Below are 23,735 nucleotides of genomic sequence, written 5' to 3'. Positions count from 1 at the left end.
AGTAGCCGTTTACCTTTTGCAAGGGTAATACAGAAGCACAAGCTGAGGCGATTTGGGGGTTAAAGTTTTGAGTGTGGAGTAAAACAGTGATGGAGGACTGCAGATCTCCCGGTAAAGACCGCGACCTTTCCAAAGACAGGTGGTAGGGCTGAGCTCACACTAAGCAAAAAGACACACATCTGGTAAAAAGCAGAAGAATGAAGCAGCTGCATGAATAATGAGAGAATGAAGAAGTGTGCATCTCTAGGGCCAAGAAACACCAACATTAGCATTAGATTATCTATAATAGCTTAGATAAATTGAACTTTCGTGCTAGATTTAGTGAAGAAGTTTACATTTGAGCATCGTGGCTTTCATCTGCAGACACCGTGGTGCTTTCAGGTGCACAAGTTGAAACCGTAAAGCATCACAGGAATTGTTTTTCTCTAATACCACAGGTATTTGAGCGATGCTGCCTTAAGTGTGACAAACCAACATTAGGTGGGCGTCTTGCAAAAACATATCGCTTTCCGCTGTGCTGATTAGATGGTTGTAGAGGCAAACTTGAACCTGTGGACTAAGACGAACTTGTGGCAATTAGCATAAAACGAACTGAGAACCCATGACTCGGCTAAATGAAACCTGAAAGTAATTTCTCTCCATTTGATTCACTCGGTTTTCTCATAAAAGAGGCAACAGTCTGTCACGGATTTCTGTTTAGCTTTACCACTGAGGTCACACCTGCACCAGATGCAAATCTGGATGATTTGATTCTGGGCTTTTAAAAAAGAAAAAATGCAATTTTATTTTATTCATGTTCGTAGATGTAAAATCAGAAGACGTTCTTTGTTTTCTCCTCTAAGAGGAGATCATCAGACCAACCTCCGCGGGCCGCAAAACCTCAAAACAAACAGCTATAAATAAACTAGAGCTGTAAAAGTTTCTCTTATCTTAAAGGTCAGAAAAAGCCAATCAGAAACTAAATCTTTTTCCTCTCTCGCTTTCCCACATAAAACCAAATATTAATTTGGCCAAAAAGAACGAGAAATAATCAGTGCTTCAATTTAAGGTGGCGTTCTACAGGGCAGGGATCCAGAAGTGAAAGAGAGGTTCTGGCAGGTTTCATATGCTGATAGCGTTTTCTCAGGTTTACTGGTATTGTTCAGGACAGAGCAACAGAAAACCAGTGATTCAGCGCAGCGTGTCGTAGTGACTGTGGCTCTGAATGTCTCTGCCTGAGGGAGATCCTCTGTAGATGACTAGAAGGGGGGCTCCCTAGCCAAAATATACAGCTTATATATATATAAGTGTCTCATTTCCCCAAAGGTTTCATGTCTAGAAGGAGCCCCTGCTGGCTGAGTAATCTCACCGCTCCATTTCTCAAGAGCACATCAAAGGGGCATATTGAAAAAATTTCCATAATGCAAAACAGAAGTGAAAAAGGCATTTGGACATCTAGAACGATAAACATGTCTAGTGTGGAAATGGAAAATGGGTAATTATCATAACTAGCTACGACACTGCTAAAAAGTTCCCTAACCCAGGCATGAAAACATTACCTTGGCAGAGCAGCTTAGACAAATAATATCAAAACTGACAGAATGGTACCATGGAAAAATGGAAGAGAGGGAAGGAACCTCAATTTTTACTCCCTGTAATAACATCTACGCATCTTCACAAGTGGGCTGCTGCTGCTCTGCGGTCCCTTTCTGCTTCATTTTAGGAGTCACAGACCGAGTGGGTCGGCGGACAGTTTCTCTGAATCATCTGTGGATTTCACATCTGAGGTGACGGCTGGACTGATGAGAATTACAGATCCGAAACACTACGAGCTTCTCCGCTGATAACCAAAAGATCTGACAGGATGGAGGAAGCTGCTGGAGTGGAGCAACACTTGGAGACCACAGGAACACAAAATAATGAATAAAACAGGCTGTATGATGTGGAAGTGAAGTACTGTTCTTATCAAAAAGCCTATTGACAGAAACACAGGTCTCCACTAAAAACGCAGCAGCTGGCGGCATTCCCACACTTTTTGCTTCTGCCAAGACCTTTCCGCACTTCACTCCCAATCGCGTGGAATGACAAGACAGAAAGCCTGTTTCCACTTGTTAGGAAAGGGGCAGCTAATGTTTGCCATTGTTTTTAAAAAGCAGCAAGTTTTCCCTCCATTCTGTGTTTTGTTATTTAAATACCATCAAATGAGAAGTTGGAGGTTATTACTGTTTTGGATGATTAATGGTTGCGTGAAGTCTCCCACTCATAACAACCACAGATTTATCTCTTTCACTGGAAACAATTCCACCTAAAAGAGCTAAGACTTCTTATTCTGGCAGATTTTATAAAAACAAACAAACAAATGCTTCAATATTGGCTTAGAAAAGACAAGTTTTATTATCCAGGACTGAGCTACTATCTTGACAAGCATGACAAAAGTCTACTAGATTTGCCAAACGCTGCACATTAACAAAGCTGTCCTTCCTGTTCACCAGACGGCATCCCTGATTAAACGACTACCCCCCGTTGTTCTTTTATTTTACATACATTTTCTCTAATAACGATTAATACTTTATATTGTTTGCTGAAATATATGAAGCTACAAATTAGCATTATTCCTCAAATTTCATAAAGAGGCCAGCGAGCGATCCCATCATTAACCAGTGATTAGCAGCTGCTGCACGGGCACGGGCATTGATGTAATTTTGTTGAGGAGGACAAAACCTGCTCAGAAAAACAAAACAGTCACCATAAGGTAGGAAGTGTTATACTTCATTCTCAGTCGGATGGGGAGTTGTCAGTGTTTCTCATTAAAAAAAAAAAAAAAAAAAAAAAAAAAAAAAAAAGACGGACATAAATGTTTACAATCTGTGAGTCTGAGAGGTTGCAGAGTCTGCGCTGAAATAACGCTGAAGCGCTGACATTTTTAATTTGACACCGGCCCAGCAAAAAGCTCCAGCGTTGTTTAAAGAACCAAAGCTAGAAAAAGGAGCGACCCAGAAGTTCACTTTTGTGCCTCTAAGAAGCCTCGGCATCTTTTTGTTTTACTGTAATATCAGGTGAAGCAGGGTTGAGGCTAACGTTGAGCTAACAATGCTAATGGTGAATTAGAAGCAAATGTAAAATATCTCGAGCTACTTTTTCTATTACCAACAACTAGATGTTACAGTGACGCGTATTTGAACCAGTGTTGCCAACTCCCCCTGATAGAAAGTAGCTGGAGTTGACCCAGAAAGTCACCCAGATGTCGCCAAATGCTAATTTGCATATTGATGACATCATCACGCCACATTGGCGTTCATTTTCCTCATAGCATCTAAAATATATATGTATGCATATATATATATATATATATATATGCATACATATATATATATATATATGTATGCATATATATATATATATATATATATATATACACACACACTGAAGTTTTTTTAGAGCATGTTGGTCTTTTTAGGACTAAAAGGGAGGAAAGTAACAAAAACTATTTTATGTGTTAAAGTTATTAATTAGTATGACTAAAATGGCCCAAATTGCTTTGGTATGTACAATAAATTCCAAAAGTATAAATACAGTTACATTAAGACAAGATATGGTGTGGTGATCCAAACAGTTCTGTTGTAGGATATACCTCAGACTTGCTCTCCTCATTCTCATTGACATTTTCCTAAAAAGCTGGGTTTTTTTACACCTCATAGTTTCTCAACTTCTCTGTTGTGTACTCTCTCCATCGTGATAATAACGGCACACCGAGCAAAAGGGAGCAGGTGTCTCATGTAGGGCTGCAACAACGAATCAATAAAATCGATTAAAATCGATTATTAAAAGCGTTGGCAACGAATTGCGTCATCGATTCGTTGTGTTCCACAACTCTTCCACCCCCCCCCCCCCCCCCCCCCACACACACACACACACACAAACACGCCTCCCGCCCGCCGTTGCGCGAAGACTGGAGCAAGTCAGATCAGCGTGAGGGAGAGCCGGCAGGTGTTTGGAAGAGGAACATGGCAGAAGCAGCGAGACCCAAAAAAAGTTAAAACTTCTGAAGTTTGGGAACATTTTCAGTTAAATCAGGCGAAGACATTCGTTACCTGCAACGTTTGTAGGTCAGACTTAGCATGGCACGGGAGTACTACGGTGATTGTGCAGCATCTTAAATGCAAGCATGTCGCAATCATCAGCGAGGAGGGAGAGAGCTCAGTGTCAGAGTAATTTAAAAACTTGTCAAAAGTGATTCACCCAAGCCCCGGATTATTACACAGGCTAGACATGCCCTAAGCTAGTAAAATAAAGGTCTATAAAATCGTAAGTGCGACGCTTATTAGATAAACGGGGGAAGGGGGGGGGGGGTGTCTTCCCGTAGACTCGCGCTGCTGCGAACCGGTTCCGCCATCACATTCCCGCAGAAACTGGTTGATCACACCGGGGCCAGACTACTAAAATGTGGCTTTACAACCACAATGTCCTCGGAAGCGAAAACACTTTTAAAAGGGTGGGGGGTGTCCTAACTGTTGCTGCAGGCGTATTGTGTGAGAGTACAGTTATATGCTGCTTAATTTATTTTTGGGTTCAGTTGCTTTCATGTGGCCTAATGTGAGTCCATTTAAAATGTTCAGTTGTTGGCGTTGTTTTGGAAATGGAATTTGGGATCATTGGAACGATCAGCAGCATTTCTTGATGTGACTTTATGGCGGTTGCCCAGGGCATCATCACAAGGAGGGCGGCATCCATTATTTTTTTGTTGAATTTGGTATACTTTCAGTCATTTTTGGAAATAGTGGTTAATTTTGATTAATTCACAGCCTATGTTTAATTACATTTAAAAATTTGTCTTTTGACATCCCCAATTATGATAAATGTCTACAGATGAGATCAAACAAGACAGATGAGAATTGTCTGAAGCTGTTTAACTTGGACCAAGCATTTTAGGTCACACATAAAGTGTAGATTAGGGTCACTGTCTATACACCTTATCCTCCCTTGCTCATCCCCTTTCCAAGTATTCTGAAGGCTTCATTTCTGGTTTATCATTTTTTGAAAAATGAGGCAGAAAGAGGTGTTGTCTGAAGAACCGCATGGTACATGGTGGAGTCAACACTTTCTTACTTGCTATGCTAAAAGTTCATGTTGTGTCATAATAGGCTAACTTTATTCTTTATGATCTCCAGGGCAAAACAACAAACACTGAGCAGCTTATTATTGTCAAGCAAATCATGCACACCTCAACAAGCAGCAGTCGTCACAAATAGCAGCTGTAAGACATTTTAGGTGATAGCATGTTGAACTATTTTCTAATAACGTTGTTTTTAATAAAGTGAAGGAAGGAGAGAAAAAACGTTTCCCTAGCAGTTTTTAAAAATGTCCCCATGTAATCCAATTAATCGTGTCGAGACCCCATCCGATTCATCGATTGTCCAAATAATCGTTTGTTGCAGCCCTAGCATGGTATAACCATCCCTGTGTCACTGAAGGAAATTCAGATGAGCCACAGAGCTGCGTGTGTAAACGGGACAGTAGTTGAAACTCCCGTTGACTTTATTTGCCAAATGCAGGAAAAGCCAAAGTGTCTGACGGCCGCAGAACCAGAGATCGCAGGTTGACGCCTGCGTCGTCTCTAGTAGAAGTGTGAGCCTGCAGCAGCAGCAGATGTAAATCGGCAGTCTCCAGCTCTACAACTGTACCTTTGTCTTCGGCCCGGCCGAAAACGGTTTATGGTTGGCCAGTCCTCGTGCACATGTGCAGATTATCGTTCTCTTTCCTTACTACCGGAAGAAAGGTTCAGAGTGCAAATGCTTTCTTTGTTGCTAATCTGTGAATACTTACAAGAAAATTCTACAGAAAGTAGCAACGGGTCCTGAGAAATGTCACTAGGTTTGTCGCTAGGCGCTTTTTGGAAAAAAAAAGTCGTTGAGGGGGGTCAAAAAGTCGTTAGGAACAGCGACAAAGTCGCTGAGTTGGCAACACTGACTGTGAACGTGTCCTTTTTTAGTAATATTCTTACCAACATCTATTTTAAATATTCCTATTAGCTTGAAATTTTTCATTTTTATATACATAAACTGTGGTCGACGCCTCATAGTCAGGCACCATCTTGAAATACCATAGCTGTTTGGGTAAAAATTCTAAAAAATACTTAGTAGATTAAACAAAAATATATCTTTTTAAAATACAAAATTACTAATTCTAGGTCACTTCGGTTATGTTTTACTGTCTGCAAATGGTAGGAACAGCTGAGTGCAGGGACATAAGAAAAAAACACAATATTGTCCATCGATCAACTGCTACAAGTTGAGTGTCCCAAGTTTAAATTTCACACACTGCAAAAATCCTCATGCAGTGTTTTGTGATGCTGCTTCAAACGCGCTATGAGGTTGGACGTATTAAACTTTCCTGGTTCCGTTCCACCACAGGATGCTTGTGCATGGCAAATGTTGCACTGAGCCACGTTTTTCTCAAACTTTAACAAAAAATACTGCCGACATAGCTCTTGTTCAGCGATACTTTGCTAGCACAGACTGTTCTGATCAAGTGGGCTTTGCATGTTGAATCTGGGCGCTGCTGGATAGATTTTCTAGAATGAAGTTTAAAGCGGAACGGACTGCTCATGTCGGAGATTTTTGATGCAGTCCGATATAATCCGACAGTGTTTATGGGCCTTATTTCCGACATCGATATCGAAACATCCCTATTTATAACTTTGGTGGTGCGTGAACAGACACGCAAAAGACGTGTTTCACGTGGCAGAAGCAGCAGCCCTGGAGCAAGAAGACATTGCTGCTGCAAATGACTGGTCAGACCTGCTCGTATACTCACAGGACACGAACATAGGGTTCTCTTAATCCCTGAGAGAGACACTGACTGCAGGAAGCAGCAGAAACCGTCAGTAAAACTTGCAGATAGTTGACAGTTGGTGTGTGGTCTTTTCACATTGCCTTTTTGATGCATGTGGGCTACTGTAGCTGCAATACCTATCCTGAACTCCACGAGTGCAAAGGAGTATAATATTTTTACACACTAGGACTTCAACTTAAAAAATAAAAACTTTCCAAATACACAAATTGGCGGTGCTAGGACTGGTGAGATATGTTAAAACAATGCCTTCTCATTTACACATGCACACCAGCAGATACAGAACAGTCCAAGCACCCAGTTTACGGACCAGTTGGAGGGCAGTTTGATGGATGGATCAGGGTCCAGTCATTAAGAATGGGGCTTTTACAACCATCTGATTAATTTAATCTGGGACTGTATGTTACAGAAATCTTTAAAAATACTTTCATTAGACAAAACTACTGATTTAGGGATGCACGTTTTCCAAAATTTGTTTAACCAGTTATTGCTGCACTTAATAGTTAACACTCATATACCGGTAACAAGCAAATCTTTGTACTATTTATAGAGCAGAGGCAAACACTTTTTCGTCTTCTATTTTTAACATAATTCTGTCACACATCCAAAGTCCCCCACTTGTTACAACATTCATAAACTAAAAGTAACATTGATGGGATGAGAGCTGAAATGTCCGTCAGGACCTGTTGCGGAGCAGACCATCTGGCATTAATTACACAGCGCTACTTATAAGCGCATTCTGGGGGCCGCAATTTAAAAAAACTCTTTAGTTTTCTTACGCTGAACTAAATAATTACACTACTACATCTTTATTTTACTAAACAATTAACTCTTAGGAGGCAGAGGCAAAGCGCCATGGCAGACTGACCTGTTGCTGGTCTCGGTAATTTGCTGCACGCCTTCATTTCCAAGTTCTGCCAGGCTCAGCGCTTTGATGTGGGGCCTATTTTTGTGTTCAGTACCAAGAAGAAAATGCTCTCACGCTGTGCTTTTTCTTAACCACTTCATCTTTGAGTACATTTATTTGATCATGTGACAAGCTCACCTCTTCTGTGGTTTTCGAGTAAACCTATTTTGATAGTGACACTCCTACACCCCCTAGTGGCACAAAATATATTGCACCAGCACGCCATTCCAAGACATGGAGGACTAATGCAGCTAACCGGGCAAAATAATTTTACATGGTTATGACGTAAAAGGGCAAATAACCACATAACTACATACCGTAAATCCTCTAATATAGGCCTGTATTCAATTAACGGCCGGGTCTCATATTTTTGGCCGGTGTCGGAGTCGGCGGAGGTGAATAATGGCCGGTCTCTTATTGCGGCCGGGTGGAATGTGGTAACAAGCAAGTACGGGGGGCGGTTGTGTCATCGTCTCACTTTTGATTTGCCAGTGATAGACCGCGAGGGTAACTTTAACCATGCGGAGACGAAGAGGAGGCGAAAATTTGATATCAAGTTCAAAGAGAACATGCGCTGCAGAACACTGGGGAGCAATAGGGGTTGTATGAACTAGTCGACTTCACTATAGGGACTTTTTATGCCTGTCATCGACTAGTCGCTGTCACGTGATAATGACCGGCAAGATGCAGCCCTCGGAAAAGACAGCAGCCTGCTGTCAGCAGGTGACAAGCTCCTGCGCTCGAGGGGGCAACGCGCTGTGCCAGAGCGTCGGTAGTGACACGCGATCGTTCATGTCGGTTCATTTCCTTTAATGTTTTCTGTCTTTTATTTGCGCCTGATGCGTTTCGCTGCTGTGGAGCGGGGCGCATCACCTTGTCCTCCGTTGACGCACTGATCACTGATGTGGCCGGAAAGCAGCGAGCACTCCGCTGTTTTTGCGGTCGGTAGATCTTTTAGAACTGCAGTTTAAAGGTAACTCATAAGGTCAATATATATGAACCCAGGTAGCAGTTTTTCTTTAGGATTGAGAGGAGATGCAGGAAGATAATAAACAGGCAGGACAGAAAAATAGTCAAATAAAAAGTTAGTTTTTGTACCTGGTGATTGCAACAAATGGACACCATTGATGGTAATCAGAAGTGAGGAACAGAAAATGAAATAATTATTTTAATGTTTAGAGCAGCAGGAACTCCGAGAGGCTGCAGGCGCATCAGTGAGTTTGCGGCCGCTGCACGGGGGAGGGGGGAGAGGGCTGAAGCAGAAACTACCGTTGTTAAAAGAAATGTGTTTAACTTTGAAAATGTGGGCGCAATTTTAATTGTCAAAAACTCCAGCGAACCATTAGTTCATTTTGCTCAAATAGAAATAGAGGCCTGCCTCTAATTCTGGCCCTCCTTCCAATAAAGGCCTGGAGCTTGATGAGCTTGAGTCAAATACAGGCCCAGGCCTGTATTAGAGGATTTACGGTAGATCCCTAATTTGATTCATTAGTTGCCATCAGTATGTGAAGAGCATTTTACACAAAATGGCAAATAATGCCTCAGAAAAGCGTCTCCTATTGCACCTTCAATGCTGGCCAAATGAATTAAGCAATATCCAGTCTTTTCTTTTTTGGGCTACGGTCGCACAGCAGTTAAGTGCTTGTCCTGTAATCGGAAGGTTGCACGTTTGAGCCTCGCTCAGCCTGTCGCTGTGTCCTTGGGAAAGACATTTAACTCACTTTGCCTGCTGGTGGTGTTCAGAGGAACCGGTGGCACCTGAGGACGGCAGACTCGCCTCTGTCAGTGAGCCCCAGGGCAGCTGTGGCTACATCGTAGCTCATCACCAGCAGGGTGTGAATGACTGATTGTGTTGTAAAGCGCTTTGGGGGTGTTCCAGGACTCTAGAAGGCGCAATATAAAAAACAGGCCATTTTCAATTTCATATTTATAATTTTTCATGAAGAAACCATCCAGCTTTGTTTAGATCCAGAAGTCAAGCTACAAAAATGCTGTTTATTTTACTGACACAGTCACATTTGCTCTGACATTTCAGCGAAATTTCATAATTTTCTTCTTGGTTTCTGAATTGTTTCATCAAAAAAAACTTTAATTTTCAAATAAATCTTTGACTAACTTCCTGCCCAGTACCTCCACACACCCTCTGTATCCGTTGGTATTATAAAACATAAACGACAAACAGTGAAACTACTTCTATTTTAGGATCTGAGCACATTTCTGACTGAGCGCCTCAGCTGAGTGACCCTGTAGAGGGGTTGGATCTTGAACATGTCTGCCCATCTGTCAGTCAGTCAGGTTTTCACCTCCTGCATGCTCTGGCCCTTCCACGACATCAAACAGATTTGCACAAACACAACACGCCATCTCTCCCTTACACACAAACACTAAGACACACATTTCAAGCATGCCCTGGTGTGCGTCACGGCAGCCATCTGCTAGCTAACCGGAGCCGTTTCCAAACACAGGCACGCGCACACACACTCGTGCTTTCTATTATGACACCAACACGAGTCTGGGATACTACTAAAGCCGTTTGTTTTGATTGTGATACACTATTTAGATGATGTTAAAGGGTAACTTTCTGAACAGGTGCATCTGAGGAAAAACTGCAAGAAAAGAAGTAGTTATGAGAAGATGGTGCAATTACACTTAACTGTATTTGTACAACCTTCTCTGTGTGTTAAACTGGAGAGAGTGTGATCTACTTAAGAGAGTGTGCCACAACCTCCTAAAACTCAGAGGCGCGTGAAGCTTCCTGTTGCTACGTTAAGACATGGCCCACAGAGCCGGGCTGGCACAGAAATCTATTTTCAGCCGCAGGCTCAAAGGGAGATTTTTACAATCCCAGCTGAACTGTGTTGCAAACTTCTTTTTTTTGAAGAGAACAAGTGCGTGCAGTTACACTTTCAGAGTGGCTGCATCTCTCCGCTGTGGGTGAGACAAAATAAATCATAGCTGTAGTTTTGCGTGAGACTTTACTGAATAAACTGATTTCATCTGTGCATGCAAACGAGGGTGTGAAGAAAATTAAACAGACGGGGAGTGCATGTGCTCATAGGTGCTCAGACCAACTCCAGTGGAAGTTGGTCTTCCATGCGTGATTTAGCAGCAGCTGCAGCTCTGAGTTAATTAGGCTGACCCCTGCTAACCCTGCCTGACCAGGCTACTTATTAACCTTAAATCTCAGTACCATCATCTGAATACGCCACACTGTGTAAAAAGATAAATAAACATGGCTCCAACTTATAAGGATGGATGATTTGAGGACTTTGGATGCAGGATTTCAAGTGTGATTATCCTTATTAGACTTGTTAATGTAAGGACACACACACACACACACACACACACACACACACACACACACACACACACACACACACACACACACACACACACACACACACACACACGCACACACACACAGGAAGTGATTACTGCAATGTTCCAGCAACAGCTTTAGCAAGTAGCACACAATGATGCAATACCTTTCTGCTCCTCAGCTCCAAAAAAGCCAAACGAGATTCAAAGTGTTGTTAATCTTCAAACTGCTGTCAGAGACACAGAAGCGCTGCAGTTTTCCAATTACTCACTTTAATGTGATATTACAGCCATCAGCTCCCCGTGTGTCCATGACACTCAATACTAGGCTACAGGACCCTCTGTAACGAGACACAACTACGCATCGCAAAGATGGATGAAACACTATCGGTCTTATCAGACACCCAGATGTCAGCCAGCAGAAAAAAAAATGTATTGTTTTCCCTCGGTGGCAACCGTTTCAAACAGAAGATGGGATTGATCACAGATGGTTGTGCTCTAAATAACTCATGTCAATGAATAGGGTGAGGATAAATAAAGTGATGATGAGAGCAAAGGAGTGGACCGGCAGCAACTATCGAATCACAAAGAGAAAACAAACTGACGCAGCAGAGGAGACTGGATGAAGTAAAAAGTTGGAGTGATGAGACGCATCTGCTTTTGATGGATTTGTATGCTGGCCATAGAAGCTCTTAAAAACTGCTTTCCTGAGTCTCAAAGGTTTATGAAATCTAACTACTGACAGAAACATAATCACAGTAAATATAGTTATAGAGATCATGTGATATCACACCCAGTTACTCAGATGTTATTTCTGATCCAGCTGTTGAATGGTTTTGAGCAATCAAATGACTAAAACAGATCTGACTTCCCAGTCTGTGTGTAAATACGTCTCACATAAGGTGGCCTTCAACAATACTAGTCTACAGCTGCAGCTGCGCAAAGACCAAAAAACAGAAGGTATTTTAGGCGAGTTAACATCTTACCATCATCCAGCGTGATGTCCTGGATGCCGATGGAGCGGAACGTGGGCTCCCTGTCCTCTGGTTCCTGCTTAATATTTAGCCTCTCCCCATCTGAGGGAAATTGCCCCTGAGGACTGAGTGGGTGAACCAGAGGCCCCACTGCTGAAGGAGATAAACTGGTCAAGACTGGACTTGTTGCCTGAGGAGAGGGCTGTCCTGAATGCTGCTGCTGTGGCAGGACGCCCAGCGGGCTGCCCCCTGAGGTGGGGGAGGATGAAGTGGGAGACTGGTAGGGCAAAGAGTGGAGCTGAGGAGAGGAGGGACCAGAATGGGGAGATGGGATCATCTGTGGAGGATGGGCAGTGGATGGTGTGGGACAGGAAGCTGACCTTTGACCTGCAGGGTGGTACCCCAAACCTCTCTGCACCTGTGAGGAGTGCTGCCCAGTGAGAGGGTGCTGAGAGGGCATCTGGTTGGGGTTTGGGGAGCAGTGAAAGCGTGCCAATGCATGGAGGTGCTGGTTCTGGGGAGATCCAACGATGGGGTTGTTGGATGAGGAGGAGGGAGCTGATGGTGAGGAGCAAGGGGAGGGCTGGTAATTCATCCCCAAACCAATCGGGTGTGATGCTGCAGTGGGGCTCTGCTGAAAGGGCATTCTCTCATAGCTCTGGAGGGGGAGGCTGGGCTGGCCATTAAAGGGCAAACTATGGCTCTGAGTTTGGTGCAAAGACTGGTAAGAGGGCTGGAGGGGACCAGGAGCAGGGCCCTGCTGGAACGTCATGTGGCAGTCTGCAGGGAGGGGGTGCAAACCGTGACCCGGAGGGGGAGGCAGTTGCTGGAAAGAAGCGGAGCTCAGTGAGGGGCAGGGGCCGGGCCGAGGTAGTGGGCCGGGTCTGGGGCCTGTCGCCAGGCTATGAAGGGAGCTGGACAGAAGGTTGTCCGATAGGTGGCCCTGCTCAGGAGAAGGCAGCTGAGGGTGCACCAGACTGGCAGCATGTGCCATGGGCATGGGGGGGGCAGCAGTGAGGTCCAGATCATCTCTCTGCTCCTGCTTTACCAAGACTGAAGACACAAAAGAGTAAAGAGACAGAGAGAAAGCAAATTTTAGAAGAGGACAAGATTACAGATAACAGTTAGAAACACAGATCAAATTCCATCAAATATGCTTCAACTCCACTCTCTTTTATTCACTTTCCACAGCAGACAGATGCGTAACAAAAAAAAATAACATTTATACCATAAGCTAATTAACATAATTACAGATTCACCACCATTGCATTAATACAAAACTACATGAAAAACACCCAAATTCTATCAAAATGGATTATTTTCCTTGTTATTTTTCTCTTTAGTAAACAAGTGTGTGTGTTTGCAGACGTAAGATTCTTTCTGATTTTAAGCAACAAGTTTGATGCATTTTAATCTAAAGAAGAAAAAAACTGTTAAAAGTTTAAGGACAGGTTCTACCTACTCTACTTTCCAAACGTTGTGTGAACGTGAAATGGGTCTTCTAACAGGTTAAAACTCGTCCCCAGAACCCAAACTGACGTTGACTTTTAAATGGGGCCGGCCTCTTTTACTGCAACAGCTTAGAGCGCTGCTATGCCAATCGGTAACCCATTTCCCAATCTGGTGCCTTGTGACCGTGAGTTTTATTTTTATCCAGCTCTGAATCAGAGGAGAGCATATGTTGTCAGCCTGGTTGCCATCATGTGAAATGTGCGGGTAGAGTAGCTGAATGCCCCCCAGCTCAGATCAAGCTGAAAGAACAAACCGGTTTGCTGCCTGTGCCTTCTACTCACCCCGCTATGCTTTTAGGACTGAGCGTTCAAAGCTTAAACTGGAAACTGAGCCAGGGATAACCAGAAAAAGAGAAGAGGGATTCAGATGTTTCATTTAAATGGATGTTGTAATTATAAAAGAAAGAAAAGATCAGTCTGTTCCTCGGTTTTCAGTAAAAACATGTTGCTTTTTCAAATCTCAGAATATATTTTAATCGGGACAGAGCCTCTGCAGCGATACCTGTGATGAAACTCCGCTGATTGACTTTCTTTTTCTCTATTTTTCTCCCCTCTGCCACAATAAAGCAGGCGGTGTCCGTGGTGACATTAGTGGTGTCAGCAACCCTGTTTGACTGACAGAGCAGCGCTTTTCTACGTGTTGCTGATTGGCTGCACTGGTCTGTCAGCGGGGAAAACAGGAACTGCCTGTGCCGAGTGGGCGTGCTTGCAAACAGAAAGGCTGGGTGGGTGGATGGGCTAGGTCGCTTCTACGTACAAACACACACTCAACACACACACTGTTGCGGTAAAACTCAAGGTTTGGATGTGTTGCACAAAAAGCTCACATGTTAATATCTTACACCAACTCCGTTTTCAGTTTGACTGGATTTTTAGAAATTAAACCAGAAAAAAATAAACAATAACAATTTTAAATAACACAACATGAAACCTGACACGAATGAATATGTCCCTCGTGCTCAATCAAAAATCTAAATGCCGAGCTTCCTCGATGCATTTCTACACACTGATCACAACTGACGTAAGAATGTAGTAACATTATCCTGGATATCAAAAGGTTGGTATCAGAAAATCTCATGCAAATGCAGCCAGAGCAAGAGGCGGGGGGGGGGTGCCGTTGAGGAAGCTTTACAAAATAAAACAGTTGGCAGGTGTTAATGTTATTGTTAATGGAAGATTCCACTTTAGTCCCCGTCAGGGCTTTCTTTGAAGAGACAACAAGAGAAAAGAGGTCAGTGAAGCCCCCGTGGAGAAGTGTGCAAAAGGATGAGTGTGTTATCTCCGCTCTCAAACGTTTTCAAATGAACGCAGAAGAGTCGCCACAGCTCAGAGCAAACACCTAGAAATCTTTGGCATTGTGAAGATCAAGGTTCTAGAATTAACATGGTGTCTAAACTCACCTGAAAGGTAGGTGAAGCGTTGTGATTGGCTCCTTTTGCGTTTGCCGTTGCAGACATAAAACTGCACCTGTACGGCTGAACTCACGGCCTTACTGTGGTAAGGAGGGACCTCCACGATGATGCACGACTAAACAGACAATAACAAAAATTTTAAAGAATCGCATATACAAGGAAAAACAAACTAAGCATGCAACATTTTTATGATCCTTTTATGATGAAAGTGTGTGAATGTGTGCATGAATGGATGAATGATTCACTGTAGTGTGAAGCGCTATGAAGTCGTCTGACTCAGACAAGCACTATACAACTGCGGGTCATTTATCATTTATATTCCATTCTATATTCTCAGCGTGCAAGCGAACGAGCTCACACCTATGTCACCGAAACAAGCAGCTCTTTCATTTTCTGTCTGATGGGAACAATCATCTTCTGATTATGGGAAATTAGTGAATCACTTATTTTGAAGCTTTGTTCAGTAGTTTTTTTTAATAAACATGCTGTAGTCTCTAGTATGAATGAATGCCTGGCAAGTCATTTTCTGTCTGATAAAAGCTTCAGGTGGTGGAAGAAGAGGGATTACTAATTAGTAATATTCATGACATGTAAACAGCTCACCTCTGATTGGCTAAAAGCAACACAACTCTTATGCTGCCTCCCTCTTCTTTCCTGAGTTAAAAAATGCAACGTTGAGTTATCTCTATAGCAGGGGTCATGTTAACTGGATATTTAACGTATTTGATCTTTTTTTTTTTTTGGGTGATGGAAAAATCTGAAGTCTGTCGGTCATTTGACAGACTGGAATTCCCGCCACTAACTCATGCAGGTGTGCAGACATTTTACACAGAGTACATGATTAAGGTAACAAAATCAATCAAGCACAGATTGCCGTACGAGCATTATCTCACACTTGGACACCATCCTCAACGCATCTCAGCGTGCTGAAGCTCAGAGTGCGTCTGTGACTCACAGTCACAGGCCAGCGAAGCAGAACCACAAGGTTCTAGTGCACATGTGGCAGGATTTGGCCTGGTGAATCAAGTGCTTTCCAGCTCTTCGTTCCTGATGAAGAAATGTTTTCTGATTTGTTGGTTTTGTCTGTCTACAAGTCATGAAATGTGTCCTAAATAGGGTTGGGCATCGAGCATCGATTAGGACCGGGACCAACTGTTAGTTTTTCCTGGAATTGCTCAAAGTGTTTTATTTCGATTCCTTGTATGCTGACCGAAAGAGGAATCCGCGGCCGATCTCTGTGAAAAATAAACATGATCTCTTAATTCTGATCAACGCTTTCAGAGCTGATCACACCAGCTGTCTGTGTGCAGCGCCACGTCCCCCCTCCCCACACCCAGCACGCAGTGGCCAAATATAAACAAACACTTCTGCCGAACTTTTACTCCATAATGTAAACTTTAATTCCTGCAGCGTACAGGAAACTTGTTAAAATAGGTCAACAGAGTGGATTTACTAGACACTTTAAAGAACAAACTCTGGACGGTGTGAGGTGAATTTTTCTCACTGCAGAAATGAAAACACACACGGAGCGTCAGCAGTCACACACAGCCGCTCACCAACACTCGTGTGTGAGCGTGAGCGTCAGAAGGCTGAACAATAACCAGTAGAATAATTAACATGATCGTCCTGAGAGTGTTAGCTGAAAACAGCTGGACGTTTCTAGATATGTTGGAGACATTTAGCCTCTCATCCCAGAGGCTTCTTCCAGACTTTGGTTGTGGTCAGAAACAAACACACTGGTTGTGCTGCAAGTCTTTATCTTTTTCTCTCCAAAACATGTTTCTGTCTAAATGAAGGTGATGTTGTTCATACAGGGTAACTGCAGGTTTAAGGGAGCCAAATTTAAGACTTTTTAAGACCTTTTTTAAGGCCACTTTGACCAAATGTAAGCTATTTTTCAAAATTAAATTTAAGCTATAATTTCCAGCTATTGCCTGGAACCGGTGCTAACCACGTCGCAAACGTGGGATTAGCCATCCAGTTACCATTAAACTTGCACTTCCCCATGGCGCAAGCGCCCACTAGCTTAACCAGCTAGCTTAACCAGTCATCTTAAAATAGTCCCCTTTCACAACCAACTGAACGTGCACGGTTCCGCTTACGCCAACATCATACACAAAAAATGCTGAACACTAACTAGAAATTCACAAAAATTTTATAGAAATAAAAGAATCTTGTTTATTGGGTCTTTGGTAATTTAAGACCTTTGGAAACTGTATTTAAGCATTATTTGTCATTTTAAAGGATTTTCAAGGCCTTAAATTTGGAAAAGAAAATGTAAGACTTTTTAATACTTTTTAAGGACCCGCGGATACCCTGTTCATAGAATTAAAATTTATGTTGAAGTTATGTTTATTTCACCAAGTAGGACCTGTGGTTAGCTGGCTCATTTAAAACATGTCATGTCTTGAAAGAATCAGAATCAGGAATTGATAGGAACCGGAATCGAAACAAGGAATTTGAATCAGAATCGGAATCGTTCAAAATCAAATGATGCCCAACCTAAGTCCTACATGAAACATTTTACTTTCTCGTCTCCAAAATGGGCTTGCAACAGGTCCTAAGTTTGCTTAAAGTTATGTACGCTTTTCTGACAAGATTGTCTATAAATCACAAAGTGTGAATGAAAAGTCGCTTATGCAGTTTTCGGATGCTGTTTATTGATTAAGCAGTCTTTATAAATAAGGCCCCTGAACCTCATGATTATAGCCTCATCAGCAAGACCGTTAGAGGCATTTGATTACGCACAAGCAGGTTCAGTTTAACACAGAGCAGAAGGAAGGTGTGCATTCGGCAGGTGAAACATTCTTACTTTAAGTGAAGTCATTTAAATCTAAGGTTAATAAGTTAGTAAATTACTGTTCAGCTTGCTTGGACTTTATTTTAAAAAAAATTAAATCAAATGGCACTGAATGTCAATGTATTATTTTAGAAAGTAAATCGATGGGGAAAGAATTATCATGACAGTTTTTTTTTTTCATTTCATTGGTCAAAATGGCAGACAACAAAAATGTCTAGTGCGACCTCTGCCCCAGAGATAACACAAGCCTGAATGTGTTCTGCCATGTTGGAGAGTTGCTATTGCAACGGTTAGCTTCTACTATCCAAGATGTGCTCTGCTCTCTCCTGGCTGTAAAATCTTTACAGTCGGCCCACAAGAATGCTGAATTATCTTGCGACGTAGAAGAGTCTGGCTTTGTCTGACTCAATTTTATCATCTATTTCCTTACAGTAGCTAAGCCAGAGGATGGGTGTTGAAGATATTTTTCCACATTCAGCATGGTAAAAACAAGTATACGATTTTTCAGTGAATGAGGCATTTAAGCCAAAAACTAAAAGGTTTTGTTTTTAGCTATAACGTTTTACCTCCAGTTGTACCTGACTGGATGTGCATGCTAATTAGTAAGGAGCTATTGACATTACATTTATAAACCACTGATGATGACAGATTGGAATTGAAGGGCACTCAATAAATTAAACGCTGCCCAGATCTTCCAGGAAAAAATCCTGGAACTTAATCATGGATGAAATAAAACCTTACTTACACCTAGAGTTTTCTCCCGGAGTATTTTTGCCTCTACTTCCCATTGTGGTCGTCCATCTAGAGCAAGCGATAAAGAGAGAGAAACACAAGGCGAATGAGTAATGCGTTTCCAGTGTTCTATGGTAAAAACTTTTACTGTCAACACAATAAGTCATCCACATAAAGTAAGATGCGTGTCACTGGATGAATCTAGGTCAGAGATGATCACGACTGCCTTTTTGCTTTAGATCCAAATTGGTGCCAAATTTTAACTTACCGGTAATTCTCTAGAGGCTATTTTCCCTATTTTTCTTCCTCAAGTCAACATACATGAACAATTATGCTGTTTTAAATGCACAGAAATCCCAATCAGTAGTTATAATGATAATGCAGTTAAGCAGTGACCAACAGCGATAGGGTCTTGCCTGGCTAACATGACAGAAGTGGAATAATCACATTTATTTTATAATTCCTTTCAAACTGCCTAAGTTTCAGTTTGACGTTTCTCATGAGAAATCTATTTTTAGACTAACATCTTATGAGCAACAGATTGAATTGAAAGTTTGAATGAAGACAAGAAATTGCTTTAATCACAAAAGACTGAAGACATTTGACATCTGAAGGTCTGGGCAGCCTTCGAGCTAAAAAGAAAAACATTTGCAGCTGTCTCTTTTATGGAGCTCTCATGTTGCATCATGTACATTTTGCACCTGCAGGGCCTCTTCCACAAAACCCGAAGGATTCCCCCCGAATACCACTGTCAGGCATCTGCAACATCTCTGCAAAGAGGCCTAGCCTAAATAAAGACTCACACAAAGGATGTTCAAATGAAAGCTCTTCAGCTTTCTGTTAGCTCAGCCTGCTGAAGGTGCTCCCATTTTTGCAGGGAATTCACCCACCAGTACATTAGGAACTTCTAAACCTTAAAGAAAAGATATTTGTTGTGAAAGTAGAGCTTAACTCGTTGGTGGCAGTTTTTAGTTTTTCCACGAGCGATGACCTTGAAAGCTGACAACGGTGCATTACTGCTGTGCAGCTTGTTGACATTCAACAGGCAGGAGCAAGGGCCCCACATGCTCCGTCAGACAACAAGCACCGACAGGAGCCTCATACCACAGTAAAACAATAACTCAGATCATCAGGCCATTCTCGTCTCCCTCCCCTTTCTGAGGGGGTAAAATGTGCTGCCTGTTGTGCTTGAAGAATAAATAAATAAAAATAAACATAAATGAGAGAGAGAGAGAGAGAGAGAGAGAGAGAGAGAGAGAGAGAGAGAGAGAGAGAGAGATCTTTATAAAAACGTAATTCTGTGGCTTTAATAACACAACACCAAAGTTCTCCTCTTAGTCACTGCTCAGGGTAGACATGGTTACAGCCTTTACAGTCAAACCTTTTGTATAAACATCCATGCTCGTAAAACTGAATGACTTATACCAACTATGGACATTTTCAATTTCAGTGCATGATGGGAGTCGAGTAACTCAGATAGTTCTCTTTTGAGTAGAAGCTTAAAAGTCTCTGACTCCTGAAGAAAAGATGATTGCAGGAAAAGTTTATATTCAAATGAACAACCAGAAAGTATCCTCAGGCTCTGAATGCTTCTTCCTATTCCTCTTTATTTACATACACCAAAAACATTTTTTTTAATTTTAGCTTCTTTCCTTCAAAGAATGGAAAGGAAAGACTAAAGTCAAAATTAATAAATAGAATGCTGACTCAGCAATTGTTTTATTGACTTTTACATAAATTACAGCTGCACAACGTTTTGTTTGGCACAGCATGAGCTCAGGAGGTAGAGCGGGTTGTCCAGTAATCAGAAGGTTGCGGGTTCGATCCCAGCTCTGACCAGAGAATGCTGCTGTTGTGTCCTTGGGCAAGACACTTAACCCATTTTCCCTGCTGGTGGGAGTCAGAGGGACCAGTGGCGCCTGTGTTTAACAGGCCTCGCCTCTGTCAGTGCGCCCCAGGGCAGCTGTAGCTGCATCGTAGCTCATCAACACCAGCGTGTGAATGGGTGAATGACTGCGACTTGTGTTGTGAAGTGCCTTGGGGGGTTATAGAACCCTAAGAAGGTGCTATACAAATACAGACCATTTACCATGTTTGAGCATCAACATCGCAATGTACGTGTGTGCAATAGTCAGGACACTGCGACGGGTCCCACTGCGATGTCATCTTTCATGAGATATGATGAAAATATATCCGTCAGTGCCTCTCTTTGTTGTTTCCTCCAGTCGTTTTGTTTTTGTGGTAAAGCAGCCAGCATAGTGACGATGAAGGCAATTCCTTTACACACATCCACATCCACTTTGGTATTTTTTCTGCCTTTTCCACAGCCCAGTGACTGCATGCTGAATGGGGCCCAAAGTTTTCCCAAACCAAGATGTGCTTCTCCGAGGTTTCCACTCACTACTTTAGTCTTCCACGCTTCAACAGCTAAGCCTGAAAAGGACTTGAACACATTCCTCCCGGCAGATCATTTTAATTGAGAACTCTAAAGAATGACACGTGCTCACAAAGACGACACCACTCAACGTTTTGCCATGTGTAAACTTGAATCTGTTGCCCCACATCGCTAAAGTACATCAGGCAGGTAAAGACTGGTTCAACAAATGCCACCCATTTAAAATTTCCATTCAGCAAGTGCATTATTGAAGTTAAGGAAAACTGTTACTTTAAAAAATTGGTTCAAACACCACAGGTCTTTCCATTAAGTCTATGTAACAAAACCCTGAGCTTTTCTCTAAATGACTGCAAGCAAACACGCGGGCCTCTTGGGCAAATTCTAATGTTCCACATTTAGTTGCTGTATTTACGTATAAAATAATAAAATAAATAACCTTTATATCCATTCCTCTTCATTGTGTTAAGTGACAGGGAGTCTGAAACAAATGCAATCATTGATGCACGCACTAATGCAAGAAACCAGTTTATAATAGCTAATAACCTAGCACATATATCTTTAGACTGTGGAAGGAAACAGGAGCACCTGCAGATGAAAGCTCACATGCACAGGGAGAACATAAAAACTCCACATGGAGACGCCCTAGCAACATGATGACGATGATAACCAGTCCACAAAGAAGCGGAATCAACAGCTGGAATCAGTAAGAAACAAATTAATCAGCCTTGCCTCTCAGGAAGCATCCTGTGAGAGCAATTAATCAGTTACAGCTACAGAAAAACAAGTTTGCTTTTGTGATAAATTGAGGATTTTAAAATGTTTGTCTTTTCTAATTAAACAGAAATCGTATTCTAGACAGGACAGTAAAAACTACGGCTAAGCCGATAAAAACATTTGAGAAGACATTCATATTAATACTGGTGTTACGACCGATAATCTATTTTTACTGATAGTACGTATATTTCCCTACACTTTATAAAAGCGACCACACCACCTGGATTGTTTCTCTACTTCAGTAAAAAAAAAAAAAACACAATCATAACTTTCTCTGTCACACACCTAAACAAATACCACATGGCCAAACCACTCCTACACACACACACACACACACACACACACACACACACCAACAAGATAGAAATAAACATTGGTTGTTATTATTGGCCAAGTTTTACTAATCAGATCTATTCAGACATGTTAAAAAAAAAGACTAAAACTGTCCGATACGGATGCTGATGCTGATAATCGTGCATCCCTGAAAATTCAGATGACATAAGTCACATACTAACGAGGGTTTTCTGCGTTACGCAGAGCACCATTTGGATAAGATATCTCAGGAATCATTGATTGTTTTTGTGTCACACCCTGTTTCTGTTGGAATCCATTTGATTTATGGCTAAGCTGTTGCGCCGCCACAGTGCTCACCAGGGCCTTTCTCCACAAAGATGACCTTGGACTCCGGAAAGAAGTTGGAACCAGTGATGGCCATCTCCTCCCCCCCACTGACCAGACAGCTGGTTAGACTGGATTTCTCAACCTGAGGCAACTCTTGAGCTGAACGCTGGGCTGAAAAAGATGCAGAAAGCAGGATTTTAAAAATGCTCAATGATGTATTTTCATGCAATAGTTGCTAAAAGAATAGTCTCTCTAAAAACAGGGTACAACAATGTTTACATTTGAAATTACTTAATTAGTAGATGGACATTATTATCATCAGCATAAGATCACAAGTTTGCTCTTGAGGACAATTCTGAATGAATACAACACTCACAACACTCCACAGGAATGGAGGCAGCCTGCAACGACAGCACCTTCCCGTTGGGTTGTGGGATGTGCACTCGGAATACCACACGGACCCGAGTGTTCTTTCTTCCGATATCCGTCTCCCCCTTCCGCAGCTCAATGTCGGAGTTCCGCAGCTTAAGTATTCCAGCACAGTCAATACTGCAAGGTAAAGGGAAACAGTCAGAAGGCTATGCATCTTAGACATGTTTAAGTAGTACCTGTAAAAGCCAAGACGTGATGAAAACAGCCCACAAGCCCAGCAGGGAATTGGCAACGAGAACTACGGGTACGAGAGTTGAATCACAAACTAAAAATGCACATGAATTTGATTTATTACAGCCATAAACAAGAAAATCCCTACCAAGTCCATTCTTATGAATTCCACTGTAAATAGAACCAGATCTTATTTACCAATGTGTATTTGATTATTATAGGTCATAAGTATATTAATAAACCCTGGATCTCTGCTTCTCAGGAAATTCTTTATTCCTGTAATCAATCTCATCCTTGGTTTCAATTAGGAAAATCTATTAATCTCTGAAAGTAACAAATAATTGAAAAATTTGTCATTTTTGCCTGAATAAGGCTTCCTTCATGGTGGCAAGCTCATAATGTCATCACCCTAAACACCTACCTGGCTGACATGTTGTTTTCAGGAAGGAGAGGAATTTCCAGGACTTTGGTGCTTGAGACCATGATTTCTTGGCTGGCCGTCGCTACGGTTTTACCGGTGATCCGGTGCACCTGGTAGAAGGCGTGTGGCCTCAAGTAACGGTCGTCTGCTGTTCCAATGAACATCTGGAGGTTGACAGGCTTTTCGCTGTAGCCAATAAGCTGAGAGATGACAGATAGAAAAACCCAAAAAGCAGATGTGAGTTCTTGGATTCCAAACTATGAAAGGTGGGAACAAAAGGTTGTTTCTCCTTCATTTCCACTGCCTTTCAAAGGTTAGCTTTTTGAAAATCTCAAAGCCTGTTTGACATTGATATTTCTCAGAGTTTAGCTGGCATTTTGGCTTCAGACCTGAGTGATACTTTGAAATTGCAACCCCCCCCCCCCCCCCCCCCCAAAAA

At 42.2% G+C, this 23,735-nt stretch overlaps 1 protein-coding gene across 1 annotated transcript in view; it reads right to left on the bottom strand.

Annotated features, from left to right (window-relative positions):
* Window positions 1–6,511: 6,511 nt before the first annotated feature.
* nfatc3a (nuclear factor of activated T cells 3a) overlaps window positions 6,512–23,735 on the bottom strand; it is a 75,585-nt gene continuing 58,361 nt past the window's right edge. The window contains 7 exon segments of the mRNA XM_070554950.1: window positions 6,512–9,618; window positions 12,040–13,080; window positions 14,939–15,065; window positions 18,496–18,551; window positions 22,303–22,443; window positions 22,649–22,821; window positions 23,297–23,496. Coding sequence (XP_070411051.1) covers window positions 9,518–9,618; window positions 12,040–13,080; window positions 14,939–15,065; window positions 18,496–18,551; window positions 22,303–22,443; window positions 22,649–22,821; window positions 23,297–23,496 — 1,839 coding nt within the window. The 3' untranslated portion in view covers window positions 6,512–9,517.

Source organism: Nothobranchius furzeri, chromosome 9 (assembly GCF_043380555.1).
Source record: "Nothobranchius furzeri strain GRZ-AD chromosome 9, NfurGRZ-RIMD1, whole genome shotgun sequence".
NCBI lineage: Eukaryota > Metazoa > Chordata > Actinopteri > Cyprinodontiformes > Nothobranchiidae > Nothobranchius > Nothobranchius furzeri.
This window is presented reverse-complemented; position numbering and strand designations above follow the sequence as displayed.